The 13696-nt window shown below is 38.8% G+C and overlaps 3 protein-coding genes and 1 non-coding gene across 4 annotated transcripts; 1 reads left to right on the top strand and 3 right to left on the bottom strand.

Annotated features, from left to right (window-relative positions):
* Positions 1-416: 416 nt before the first annotated feature.
* Positions 417-1619, top strand: LOC137721226 (putative membrane-associated kinase regulator 4). The gene has a single exon (XM_068460325.2). The coding sequence runs from the start codon at positions 540-542 to the stop codon at positions 1617-1619; it is 1080 nt and encodes a 359-aa protein (XP_068316426.2). The 5' UTR covers positions 417-539.
* A 1720-nt stretch (positions 1620-3339) lies between these two features.
* LOC137721227 (uncharacterized) lies at positions 3340-4950 on the bottom strand. The gene is made up of 6 exons (XM_068460326.2): positions 4606-4950; positions 4444-4493; positions 4257-4365; positions 4063-4169; positions 3849-3895; positions 3340-3700 (listed from the first exon to the last, which is right to left on the bottom strand). The coding sequence occupies exons 1-5, from the start codon at positions 4793-4795 to the stop codon at positions 3854-3856; spliced, it is 498 nt and encodes a 165-aa protein (XP_068316427.1). The 5' UTR covers positions 4796-4950; the 3' UTR covers positions 3340-3700; positions 3849-3853.
* Positions 4951-5371: 421 nt separating this feature from the next.
* Positions 5372-9371, bottom strand: LOC137720023 (ankyrin repeat-containing protein ITN1). The gene is made up of 4 exons (XM_068459013.2): positions 9012-9371; positions 8185-8685; positions 7062-7471; positions 5372-6462 (listed from the first exon to the last, which is right to left on the bottom strand). Exons 1-4 carry the CDS (start codon positions 9031-9033, stop codon positions 5638-5640), a joined length of 1758 nt encoding a protein of 585 aa, XP_068315114.2. The 5' UTR covers positions 9034-9371; the 3' UTR covers positions 5372-5637.
* A 2820-nt stretch (positions 9372-12191) lies between these two features.
* LOC137721585 (U5 spliceosomal RNA) lies at positions 12192-12308 on the bottom strand. The gene has a single exon (XR_011066660.2). It is a non-coding gene; the product is annotated as a U5 spliceosomal RNA (small nuclear RNA).
* Positions 12309-13696: the final 1388 nt, after the last annotated feature.

The raw sequence follows: 13696 nt of genomic DNA, 5'->3' as shown, positions 1-13696 counted from the left end.
TGTGACTCACTTTATAATGTATTTTAAAACTGTCTATGTTTTAGAATATCATCCATAGATCATTCTTTCAAAAAAATTAGAAAAATCCAAAACTATTAAGACAACATGATTCTACCAAAAAACCTTGAATCCAACAGTCTTATAGTTTTCATATATTGGGTGATTTTTAGTAGACATGATCTTTGAGAAAAAAACCTAAAAGACAATTAGAATCGTTCAAATAAATTACTAAATATGCTTCATAAAAATTTGTGTGAAAAATTGTGTAAGAAGAATGGCAACCCGGATCCGTCTCATAAACAAAGAAAGAGATAACCACAAATTTTTTTAATGATAGATAGAGAAAAGAAAACATTAATAAATGAGCCAACAGAAAAGGTCCACATCATATTTTATATTTGGAATTTTGGGAGCACTTAAAAAATATGCTAAAAAACAGTTGATTTCTCTCTATAAGTTGGCATCATCGACATTCTCGAAAGGTTGCATAACACCTTTCATAAACCTCACCAAGCTCATCTTCAAGCAGCACACAGGCTATGGCTGTAGACCACCTATCCTGTGACCATGCAGACGATGACTACATCGACATGGATGTCGGTTCGTACTCCGCCTCCCTCAGCCATTCCATGAGCTCCCCTCCACACCCCAGAGAGTTTGAGTTTCAAATGTCATCCACTTCTTTGAAGAGGTATTCCCCCTCAACCTCTCCAGCTGATGAGCTCTTTTACAAAGGGAAGCTCCTTCCCCTCCAACTCCCCCCCCGCTTACAAATGGTCGAAAAACTACTGCAAAACTCCCACTCTGGTTTCGATCACCGAAAAGATATGTTTGAAGAATTCTATAGCACTCCATTGGCCACCACTGCCCCAACTCCAACCACAACCAGCACCCCATTTGAGTCCTGCAATATCTCGCCTTCGGAGTCTTGCCAGGTTAGCAGAGAGCTGAACCCAGAAGAGTATATTTTGGAGTACTCAACTGAAGGGAGCGGCTTCACGAATGAAAACCCAAAAAAGTCTTGGACCAAAAAGTTCAGGCAGTCATTGCTTGGTTCAAAGCTGAAGGCTTCCCGGGCATACTTCAAGTCTCTGTTTGGCAAATCTGGTTGCTCGGACGAGTCCAGTGCAGCTGCTGCCAGGAATGCAGATGGAGGAATGGTTTTCAAATCTGAGGATTTAAGTAAATATGTGAAGACATCCAAGAAAACCCCATTTGGACAAATTCAGAGAGAGAAATACCAGATGTCTGCTTCTGGCGCGAGGAGCTTCAGCAAAGCCAAGGTCATTGAGGATGGTCCTGGTCTCCACAGGAGATCGTTCTCACTGGCCATCAAACGGAATTCAACAAAGATCTCAACATCCTCTTCATCATCTTCGGGCTCTTCTTCATCTTCAAATCATTCCAATGGAACTCAGGAGCTGCAGTTTCTGAAGAGATGCAACAGTGCAAGTTCCGAAATTGAGAGTTCAATTCAGGGGGCAATTGCACATTGCAAGCAGTCTCAGCAACCTTTTAGTTCAAGAAAGACCGTCAGTGAAGTTGGGTTCTACTCATTGTCATCTTCGAGGATAGCAGCTTGTGAGGACCAAGAAAGACCAGAGCTTTGTACGGGCTGAAGGGCTCTCAGTGAATGGGAGGGAGGAAGGGGAAAGTAAAAACTTTTGACTTGGGTTAATGATGTGTTATTTTTTTCCTTCTTTCACAAATTTGTTAATGAATATGGTTTGGTTCAGTGCATGGCTGTCAGAAACTCTGTTTCACTTCTAAGACAAGACATCATGTTCTTCCCCTTTTTTTCCTAACAACTGCTTCACTTCCAGCAAATTCCGTGGCTCTAGAATTCAACTAGCTAACAAGTTTTCAATTTACGAGCATGTGGTCCAAAATCCTAATGGATAGAGTGTTGGGTTTCCACCCATGCGTCCTGGGTTCGAAACTGGCTATCTTTTAAGACGTCATAATCAAGTGAATTATGAACGAAAAGATTGGTAATAATCCATGTCAAGGGTCTGAGATTTGTAAATTAACCCTGATGTTATTCAAGGAGTCGCCTGATGAACTCTCGGGGATCAGTTTCACCTCCTCAAATTACTATGAATGAAAAAACGAGAAAAAAAAAAGATCTTCCCAGCATCATATATGGATACCTAATTTAATTCAACAGCCATCAACTTGATGAGCCGGCATCATTCCTTGATGATACTTAACTTCAAAGCACCTTAGATTAGGCTAAGATCAACATCATTATGTCCCAGCCAATCACCAAACCGAGTTCCGAAAATCCCACGTATCTGCCCCTCAAGAGTAGCCAGAAGACACCAGCCTCCATTATAGAAGAAAATGGTCCTTGGATCAACAAAGAAAACGTATGTACTCATTCTTACTGCATCATACAAGATTAATCCTAAAGCACGGTATAAATGAACAAAATTACGAACTCGACGAAGAAAAAGGGAAGACGTTCAACAATTTAATATAACAGGAGTTCTTCAAGTGCAAGAAAAGAAAACAGCCTTTACTTTGGCTCTTGTTTCCTTCCCCTTTTCTTTTCCCAGATACTTCCTAGTGGGAAATATAAACCTTAAATTAAGTGAACATGTCAGCCAAAAATTTGACAGGATTAGAGCCAAAGCAAGCAACTAAAAGGTCTAATTGATGTTGTTGAGCACTATGGGTTAACAGATACCCATCTAACAACAAACCTTTTTCCCCACTCAAATTTTAATGTTATCTAGGAAAAATAAGGAAATGGTAGGCCTTGCAGACCAGCTAGATTGTTACATCAGCACAGAAGCCGCAAAGTTGCCCCTAAAAACTAAGATATCAGCATCCATACCCATTTAGCCTAACAGCAATAAGTGAAACACACACCGAGAATGTGGCAAAGACCAGTAAGAATAAATCAATGTAACAAAACTTGTCGTATCTCGTTTTATACAGTGGTGAATTTGCATCCTTAACTACTGATTAGTTTCGTAGTGACGAAGGGCTTAAGGTTTGGATCAAAACTGATTTTTCCAGAATGCAACAGCTTACATGGAGTTCAGAATTCAATGTCAATTGCATATACAAAAGACTAACATTGCTCTGGTAAGAATATTTTTTTTTATCTTCAAGACTATGGTTGAAAAGGTCAATAGCGCAAATGATCTTTCTTATCAAGTTCTTTTGGTTTGAACTAAGAACGGGCCTATGGAAGGTAGTGGATTTATCACCAGGCCGTCCCCTATGACCTGAGAGATTTGGATATCTCCAATCCCTTGCATATCCTTTTATTGTGCTAGCATAATGATTATACCATAAGCACATATATAAATATTCGCAAACATACAGAAATAAAGACAATTCCTACTCTTCATTTATCTTTTTAAAACCGCTAAATAAATCCAAATCTCCATATAGCAACAAACTCTACTAAAAACAGAGGTAAACTAAGCCTGCCATGTATGACCATTGCAGCTCACTATCTGTACTTAAAGACAATGATTTTGTCGATGCATCACAAAGTCAACATCTCTTATCATTTTATTTGGGATGCACATCCAACTGATAACCAAAACATAATAACACACAAACCAGATGAGGAAGAATTTAAATGCACTGTAGACCTGTAACTTGTTTGAAAATCAAGTGCTTTGATTTCTCGGCATCCATGTTGATAGGCAGTTGTGTTTATCCAGATGGATCTTGCCATTTCCTGAACACAAACAAATTCAATCGTACACATGAACACAGACATTCATACCCACAGTCAAAACATGTACACGCACGTACACAGACATGTATCTAGACAAATGTCTACACACGTCATGTAGAGAACTCAAGTCGATTCATCTGCCACTTACCGCTATTATGCAGGACACGAGTCAGTTGACTGCAGCTTGATAACAATCTGCCATAAAACAAACAGGACCAATTAACAAGCTATATCTTTCCCACAAAACATCAAAATCATAAACTACTATATGCGTCTCTACAACTAAAAAGTTCAGAACTTCACTTTCAGTAACATGTCGAAACCAATTGCAATCCATACAAGTAAGGTATCAAATTAATCACCTTAGTTTTTTCATTGCTTCCAATATAATCACACAACCGTTTACTCCCATCGAGCACTTTCCCGGCCCAACAAAGCCGACTCGAATCCTCCCCGCCAAATTCAATGCCTGTAACTTTTCACATTGCAATAAAAAAACCAAGACTTCCCAATTGCAGTACACAATTCAAAAACTCAAAAACAAAAACAGGGTTACCTCCCAATAGTTCCTGAAACTCAGAAACCGCTTTGAGTTCTCTCTGCAAAGCTTGTATGTGGTTTCTCAGTACATGGTAAGACAAAGGCTTATTGTATACAACCTGGTCCTGTTTTCAAAAACCCAGAATTTATCAGTGCGTTTTCGTTCTCGAAAACAATTCGAATTCAAATTCTTTGGTTTATACCTTGGAAGCGTAGGATTTGGCTTCGGATAGAGCTCTGAGGAGAGAAGCAGCTGCATTAGTAGTTAAACAAGTGAGTGATTCAGAGATTAAGGATTAAGATTCGGATTAGTGGGTTGTAAGCAAAGTGATTAGGGTTTTTCGGGTTTTGTTTGAAGTTTGAACCTTTTGCGTCGCCATGGAGGAGTTCCAGACGAGGTTCGAGCTCGAGAACCAGGCGGTCGATCTTGGTTTGGAGATTGGAAATTCGGGAGATTTCGGGGGCAATCTCGTCAATTGGCGAAGTGCTTGCGCAGTCGTAGAGGAACTCCTTCTGGTCGGAGCCCTCGCCGCGCTTCACGTGGATTCGAACCATTTCCGGCTGAGAACGGAGGAAGGGAGCGGTCAAGTTCAAAATGATCACGAATCACGATCGAGCAAAAACTCTTATTGTGTTTTACGTGGCATTATACAAGAATATGTGAAACAAATTCATTTTGTCAGATGTTTCTTCCTTAACACGTCGAAAATGCAGAGATAACATGTCTTGTTTTTGTTATCGGCACATAATCGATGACATATAATAATCAAGAACGAAAGTTTATTACCCTAGTCGAATAAAAAAGAAATAGTAGTAGTGACTCGTGAAAAGTCATTAAAAATAAGTTTTTTAATTAAAATGATCCCTTAAATTGCTATAATTTTTCATTTTAGATCTCAAGATTTAAAATCGATAAAAGTATTCTTTGAAATTATCGACCGTCAATCATTTTGATTATTCTATAAAAAATCTCCGTCACATTGGTTTTTCCCCCTCTCTTATTTCCCTATAACAAACTGCTATATTGCTAATTTTGGCAGAGGGAAATGAACAAACTAAAGTAACAATTCTATCGATTTTAAATTTAAGAGACCGAAGTGAGGATCGCAACGATCAAAGTGAAGAGTCATACCAATACAATTTGACTGAAAAGCCTTGAAAATTAAAAAAGGTTACTTGCCTTCGCAAATAGATTACAAGACAAGTGCAATTTTTCCAATTTGAGTAGAACCAGGCAGAGTACAAACGGAGGACAGAGAAATGTATTGTTGTTATTTAACTCCAGGGGATCATTCCTGTTTCCTGGAGGTAAGGGATATATCTACACGCCTCTGCACCCACTGAGCATCCATTGTTGCAGTGGTTTTAACCTCTACAATTCCTCTACAAACTTCAGATCAAAGGGCATAAATCCGTTCGATTTCCGAATTTGAATGGTCAGAGTGCATCCACGAGTTGGAACCGCTCCTCTTCGGGTGCTTCTTCCTCATGGAACGTATCCGCTTCGACTTCACCACGTAGTATGTCATGGTGCCGAGAACAGCAGCCATTATCATTCCCCCAACGACTGTTACCAGAATGGCGGCCCACTTATGGCGCTGGCCAACCACTATGTAAGAGGAGGCCATGAACGCCACTGAAGTGCAGACTGAAGCCAGCCACATCAACTTGTTGATTATCTCCACCACCCGTTTCTCTGCCTTTGTCTCGCCTCTGACCAAGGTAATTTGGACAACCACAACAGCCAGCGACGTAAAAAGGGCAATGGCATTGAAAATGAAGAAGATTTTGAAAGGAGTGCTCTTAACTACCACGGCAGTCCCGTCATTATTATCACCGCCAGGCACCGTAAAGATAGCTGCAAAGGCAACTGTTGCGAATAGAACAGCCACCACAGTGACTGAGTTGGTGGCGTTGTTGATTCCTTCCCTGTGGAGCTTTCTCAGCTCTTTGGATATATTGTGAACATTTTTGTTGGTTTTCCTTGTTTGTTCAAGCTGGATATGAACATCGTTCTTGATCTGAGTGACCGTTTTCCTCAATTCATCCCTTGGTTGGTTCAGTTCATTTGCCTTGACAGCACCATAGCGATAAAGACAACCCCTTATTTCTGAGGATTCTTCGGAAAGTGGAAGTGCATCAGCAATGTCAAGAGCCGTTTTTGTATCCCTGTTCAGTGCATTAACATTGGTGTCTGGGAGGAGTAACAACTCATTCACTATCTGCAATGAAGGTTACAATAATCAGTACACTATCTGCAATGAAAGTTACAATAATCAATTCAGATCTATGTTTGTCGTAGAGATGTACAATCATGAAAGGAAGAATCAATGGCTATACTAGTTCAAGCTTGAGCCAAAGCTAAATCCAGTGCAGGAAATACAACAAACGTCCATAAACCCTATGTTTGAGAGCAACGATGTTAAAACTGATACTGGTTTTTGGCCAACTAAACCTTTTTGTTCACACCAGACTAGTAAATAAGAATCCTAGTTCATCACAACTATATTTAACCGTGCAAATAAAATTAGATCACGAAAGGAAATTGCTAAAGAAGAATAGCTCATATCATCGCAAGCATTTGCAAGGATCAGATGACCAGGTAAGGATTTTACAAATGGCATGAGTAAATCTTTAAGAAATTATACACTAAGGGCAGATAAACAAATTAGCATTACATACCAAAAGCAATTACTTAAAGCACTGACTCAAGATATTGGTGGGATTAAAGCTGTCGTTACCATATTAGAAGAATTGGAATTCACAGCCATTTATCACTAAAAAGAAACACTGGTAAAGATAAAGCGTAACCCAGACATACCTCTGCTCGCTTCTTCCTGGTGGCAATATGTAATGCTGTGTTACCAAATTTGTCTGGCAGCATTACAATTGCTGGGTCTGCCTCAAGAAGCAATTTCACCACCTCGCAGTTCGTCCCTTTTACAGCCATATGCAATGCAGTTTGCCCTTTCTTGTCAGTTCTTCGTGCCAACTGTGGATCCTTAGTTAGCAATGCGCTTACAATCTCTGTATGCCCCTGTCTTGCAGCCAGATGCAATGCATTCTTCCCATTTGATTTAGAAATCTCCAACAAGGTAGAATCTTTCGAGAGCAGTTCATCAACTACCGCTATATGCCCTTTATGAGCTGCAGATATAAGTGGGGTTGAATTCGATGGACCAATTGTTTTGCTTAGCCCAGGGTCATGATCTAGGAGCACCTGGACAATGGCTGCAAGAAAAGTACAAGTATGAATGCATTGTCCAACGACACAGACACAATCAGAAGAAGTAAGCAGTAGCTTTCTTGTACTCACTACAATCAGAAATCATTATTTGAGGATAGACAAAAGAACCAGGAAAGAAGCAACTAGGAAATGTATCCGTAGTTTTACGAAACCCCAGTAAATGGAAATCAATATTTGTTTCACAACATGATGCAATTTCTCTAACATAACTGTCGATTCAATAGTATCATCAGTGCGTCCTAAACTCTCGAAACAACAGACAAACCAAGCACCAAAACTAGAAGACAATTGTCACATGGAATGGTTAACATTTGTGCCTTGTCCACACAAGAGCATAGCTTATAATACCACCAAATCCTATCCCTCAAAAAACACAGGCTTGGATACTCATCCAACCAAAATTCATCACTCTTTCGAATCATAAACCTCAAAGATCAAATACATCTTACTTCCTATTCGATTTCCTAGTGCAGCTTTGCTCATAGAATAAGTACACTACATCGTACACTATATTCAACATGATTCAAAGAACACGAGAAATGATATAGCGAGATCCCAACATCTCAAAGAAGCAAACTTTTATCCTAATAGTCCTCTTACCATCTTTCACCAAAACACCCAAACTAACAAATCACACAATTAGAATTAGATAAAGAGATTCTAAATCCAAATTAGCACAAATGCTGAAGATCATTACCGTGGTGTCCTTGACTTGCAGCAGCATGCAAGGGATCAAACCCGGACCGGTTCTTCTTCGTAACGGTCTCCCGATTCGAATATTTCAACAGCTCCTTAACCACATCAAGGTGCCCTTTATCCGCCGCCGTGAACAAAGCCGTCTCTCCCAGCTCATTGACCTCATTCACCACCGCCGCCCGAACCTCAGCCACCTCCGTATCAAACTCCGCACCGCTAACTGTCCCCACAATCTGCGAATCGATATCGCCGAGAATCTTCTTCACGGCGGCTAGATCCGCGCGCTGAGCCGCCAAGTGGAGCTCCGTGTCGTTGTGCCGCCCGGTGACCTGCTTCAAGTACTTCTTCTTCCCCGCCTGGTCCATCCGCTTTCCGGAGTTGGAAAGCACCAAAGCCGGCGCCGACGTCGTGGAAGACGGAGACGGCGACGGCGATGGCTCCGCCAGAGAGTTCTGGTTTGGCTGTCCAGTCATCGGACCCTTCTCTAAATCCCCATCACCTCCTACAAGTTCGATCATAATCACAAAAAATACGCAAATATTCAGAAAAATAAAAAAAAATCTGTTTGGCTCGGAGGAAAATAAAGGAGGCAACTTTCCGGGAAAATAAAATATGGGTTCAATCAGGAATGATGAAATTAAGCATGTGACAAAAGTAATAAACAAAAGACAAGTTGTTGATTGATGATGATATTTTATTGGATTGTTCATTCAATTATTTTCGGAGCTGAGCTACAGAGAATCTTGTTTTTCTTTTTCTGAGGTATATTTTCCCTGAATAATCAAACCAATCGGATTAAAAAAAAAATATTCTAGAGAGAGAAAGTACCTTGTTCGATTGGGGACGCCATGAGAGAGAGAGAAGACAACAGTCTGAGAGTGGGAAGAGAGCTATGAGTTTATTTAGCTGAGGGTGGTGGGCCGCTGTGGCGGTGAGTGAAAAGACGAAAAGGGGCAAGGATAGGAAGACAAGAAGATGACAAGGAAAGGGAGGAAGCAGGGAGGAAAAAGGGGTCGCCATCAGCATTAGTCATGGTTGGCTGACTGTTTTGGAATTTTGCTTTCCCCTGGTTACTGCTCTCTCTGACTTTCCCTGTCATCACCTGAAAATACCAAATTACCCTTCTCTTTTTCTTTTACTTTTTGGACAACATGTGGAATAAAGCGAAAGAGGATCATTTTCGAATCCTCTTAAGTGAGCATTCCGGGAATTCTTATATGATATTTGTTTATCGTATGTTGTACGGTGATAATCTTTTTGATTCGATGGTCGTAAAGAGAGATGCGTAAGAAGTAAAATTAATGGTCTAATTGGATAAATGGTGATCTTGATAATGGAGTTGTTGGAAGGTAGCGTCGAGGATAACAAATTCAGATTGAAACCTTACTGGTAAAGTCTGTTAGAATTTAAACTCAAAATAAAATCTCTATTAATTCTCCGTTAACCCCATTAACCATGGCTTCACACTCAACAACCAAACTTCCTCCGCCGTCACCATTTGTGAATCTTTTGACTAAAAATGGAAACACCAAGGATGATCTGAGGCTTCTCACTTATAACACTCAGCTTACCCAGACGAGTTTAATGAAGGATCTTGTAGTTATTGTCAAGTCTGCCATGGGAGAGGAGCAAATATGTGCCCTGAAGGTCATTGGTCCGAAGAATTAAGCATGACGTTCTTTGTTTTACCTTTTTTTTTTTTTTTTTTCTTTTCCTGTGTGGAACTGTTGCTAACATGAATACTAACAAAGGTATTTTAACCTCTCTTTGGCAACTACCATGTAGTTCACCAACCCTAAAAATCAAAATCAGAATGTGCTGTGTAGAATATAGGTTTAGAATTCGTCTACAATCATTGATTCACTTGTAGTAGTGTATAACCGAACTCATCTTTTGATCTTGAAGCTAAAAATGGGTTACGAATGGCAATGGGCTTTAGAATTTAGATGCGTAATGCACTTGCATACAAACACTTTGGTGATATCAACATTTCAAGCGAAATGAAACTTCCTTGTAATTATCACTTTACAAAAAGGGCACTTGGTGAAGAAGCCAATTTGAAACAAGATACAAATTTTGGGAATGACAAAATGCGCCGCTACTCGACTAATGCCTAACATCTTTTAGAATCTTGAAATTTAAATGCGTAACGCTCTTGCACACTAACACTTTGGTGATATCAACATTTCAAACGAAAGGAAACTTCCTTATAATTATTACTTTACAAAAAAGGCACTTGGTGAAAAAGCCAATTTGAAACAAGACACAGATTTTGGGAGTGGCAAAATGCGTATGAGTCCGTGGCTTCAAAGGACATATAATTTAATCACTTTTGGCTTTTTGCTATATCCTCCTTGGAATTCTGGTTTGTGGGTCTTCCATTCTCAAACTTATCTATTGCTAGTCCGAGAGGCTCCTTCCTCGAACTAAGCAATGCTCACTTAAGGTCTTCAAAATGAGGAGAATGACCTCTTTCATATGAATCCGGATTTTCGTTGGATTCTCTTTATAAGAATCTCGAAGATTTCTGAATCGTGTCCGTTCATTGTACATCGTGTGGTCAGAAATCATTTTAAATATTTTTATTTAAAATTAAACACAAGCAGTACCTGAAGAAAAAAAAAACTAACTGTACGATGTACAATAAATGAACACGATTCACGAATCTCCAGAATCCTCACCAAAAGGATCCGAAAAGAATCATGTTGGCTTTCATATAAACTTTTAGATTAATTTAAAGGTAATTAGACTTATTGGCCTAAATCTTCGTTTGTGTATCTAACAAACTTGAACTAATGAAACAGAGTGTAAAATCCCAATTCCATAAAACCCAATAACTTTACGGACTCAATTCAACCCATCTCTTTTTTTTTTTTGAAGACCTAGACAACCCAATTACACAAATTCAACAAGTTTCAAATTCACGCAATCTAATTCCACAAATTCAATGAAATTCAAAACCCAATAGACCAAGAAAAGATTGGGATTGTTGAGTTTTGAAAATTGCTTCACTCTTTTTCATCACAAAACCCTAATAGGGTTGTGTAACACCGTATGTATCTTCCTGACTCATCATTGTCATAGAGAACAAATGAACAAAATCGATTCTTCTGTTTGGAGTAGAGAAACACAAGATGGGTTGCCACTAAATCTAATATATGAGTACGAGACAACGTGGATATGAATCTAGTTACAAGCCAACAATTCGAATTGATACTTCCTCTTTTGTAAATTGATCGAACCCAGGTTAAAATTCAAAAGAAAACTTGATATGAATCTAGTTACAAGCCAACAATCCAATAGATTTAAGATTTGGGGAAGACAGAGAGATACAGGGCTTGTGGGCTTAAAGAGGGCCCACTATCAACTATACCCATCAAGAATGTTTGAGCCATAAAGAGAATGGATTTGGATTGAAAAACTCAAGGGGAATTTGCATGAATGACATTTGAACCTTTTCATTTTTGTGCGATTACTATGTAAATTAGAAAAATTAACAATTTACCACTTGAACTTCAAATAGTGTTATAATTTGGCGTCTATGTCTACTTCCATCTGCATTTTCGTCAAATATTGGACATGACAAATACAAATACCATTTTACAAAGAAATTATCATTCATTTTCCCTCGACAAGAAAGCTGCACAAACATATATGGTTTTGTTGGCAAGAGAGTGGATGTCGATAAAATAAATGGGTTCAAGTACTCTAGTCATGATAAATGACCACAATGCCTTCGAAAAAAGGCCTCGTGAGTTTTGGTGAATGCCTTCGAAAAACGGGCCTCGTGAATTTTGGTCATGTCGAACTGAACATGAAATTTCGTAAGATTATTTCTACTAATTCAGGAGAGTTTTTGTACCATTTCAACAATTTTCCCAAAACAAGAATTTGCTTGGTAACGATTAGTAAGTCATGAATTCAAATGTTAAAACTCTTGACCCAAGCGACTGAGAACATTAACCATTTTGACAGATAACATAAATAATTGATACTTGAATTGATAGGGGCACCCACAGAGGTGCGCCCCTCCATAAATAGATGTATGCCACTTATAGCGACAAGCACACAGTATTCTTTAGTAAAAGGCGAAAGAATAGTTCGCTTTGTGCTCAACGCATGGCTCCGTGAGTCTATCAACATTCTACTGCTGTTTTTTATATCCCAGAGGCTAGCTGCTTCTTTGGACTAGCCGATGTGGGAGTAACTCACCGCTTAGTTGAACGGCCAACGTAGAAAAACTTACAAGCTCAACAAAACCCATACCAGCGTCTCAGCTCCTAGTATTTGATGCCCAATGGCACAAAACGAGGTTCATGAGCAGATGACTGATGACTAGTATGATGCCGTTCTTCAAATTTCTACTCTTTTGAACAATTTCCAAAAGATATATAATTTAATCACTTTTGTCTTCAAAATGAGGAGAATGACCTCTTTAATATGAATCTGGATCCTCGTCGGATCCTCTTTATGAGGATTCCAAAGATCCATGAATCGTGTTTGTTTATCGTACATCGTACAATCAGAAATTATTTTAAATATTTTTATTTAAAATTAAACACAAACAATACCTGATAAAAAACTGACCGTACGATGTATAATAAACGAACACGATTCACGGTCCGAACAATCCCAATTCCATAAAACTCAGTAACTTTAAGGACTCGATTCAATCCAATGGTTTTTTTTTTTTTTTTTTTTTGAAGACCTAGACAACCCAATAACACAAATTCAACAAGTTTCAAATTCACACAATCCAATTCCACAAATTCAATGAAATTCAAAACCTAATAGATCAAGAAAAGATTGGGATTGTTGAGTTTTGAAAATTGCTTCGCTCTTTTTCTTCACAAAACCCTAATAGGGTTGTGTAACGCCGCATGTATCTTCCTAACGTATCGTCGTCATCGAGAACAGATGAACGAAATCAATTCTTCTGTTTGGAGTGGAGAAACACAAGATGGATCGTCACTAAATCTAACATATCAGTACGAGACAACGTGGATATGAATCTAGTTACAAGCCAACAATTCGAATTGATACTTCCTCTTTTGTAAATTGATCGAACCAGGTTAAAATTTAAAAAAAAAAAAAAAAAAAAACTTGATATGAATCTAGTTACAAGCCAACAATCCAGTAGACAACCTAAGAAACAAACAGAAAAATGGACCTGTAGATTTAAGATTTGGGGAAGACAGAGATATAAGAAATCATAGGCTTTGGGATTCTCCTGCGACAGGACTTGTGGCTCAAAGAGGGCCCACTATCAGCTATACCCACCAAGAATGTTTGAGCCATAAAGAGAATGGATTTGGGTTGAAAAACTGAAGGGAATTTGCATGAATGGCATTTGAGCTTTTTCATTTTTGTGCGATTACCATGTAAATTAGAAAAATTAACAATTTACCACTTAAACTTCAAATAGTGTTATAATTTGGTGTCTATGTCTACTTCCATCTGCATTTTCGTCAAATACTGGACATGACAAATACAAATACCATTTTACAAAGAAA

The sequence above is a fragment of the Pyrus communis genome, chromosome 1 (assembly GCF_041283825.1).
Source record: "Pyrus communis isolate YQ-2024b chromosome 1, ASM4128382v1, whole genome shotgun sequence".
Taxonomy (NCBI): Eukaryota; Viridiplantae; Streptophyta; class Magnoliopsida; order Rosales; family Rosaceae; genus Pyrus; species Pyrus communis.
The sequence above is the reverse complement of the archived record's forward strand: the minus strand, read 5'-3'. Positions and strand labels throughout refer to the sequence as shown.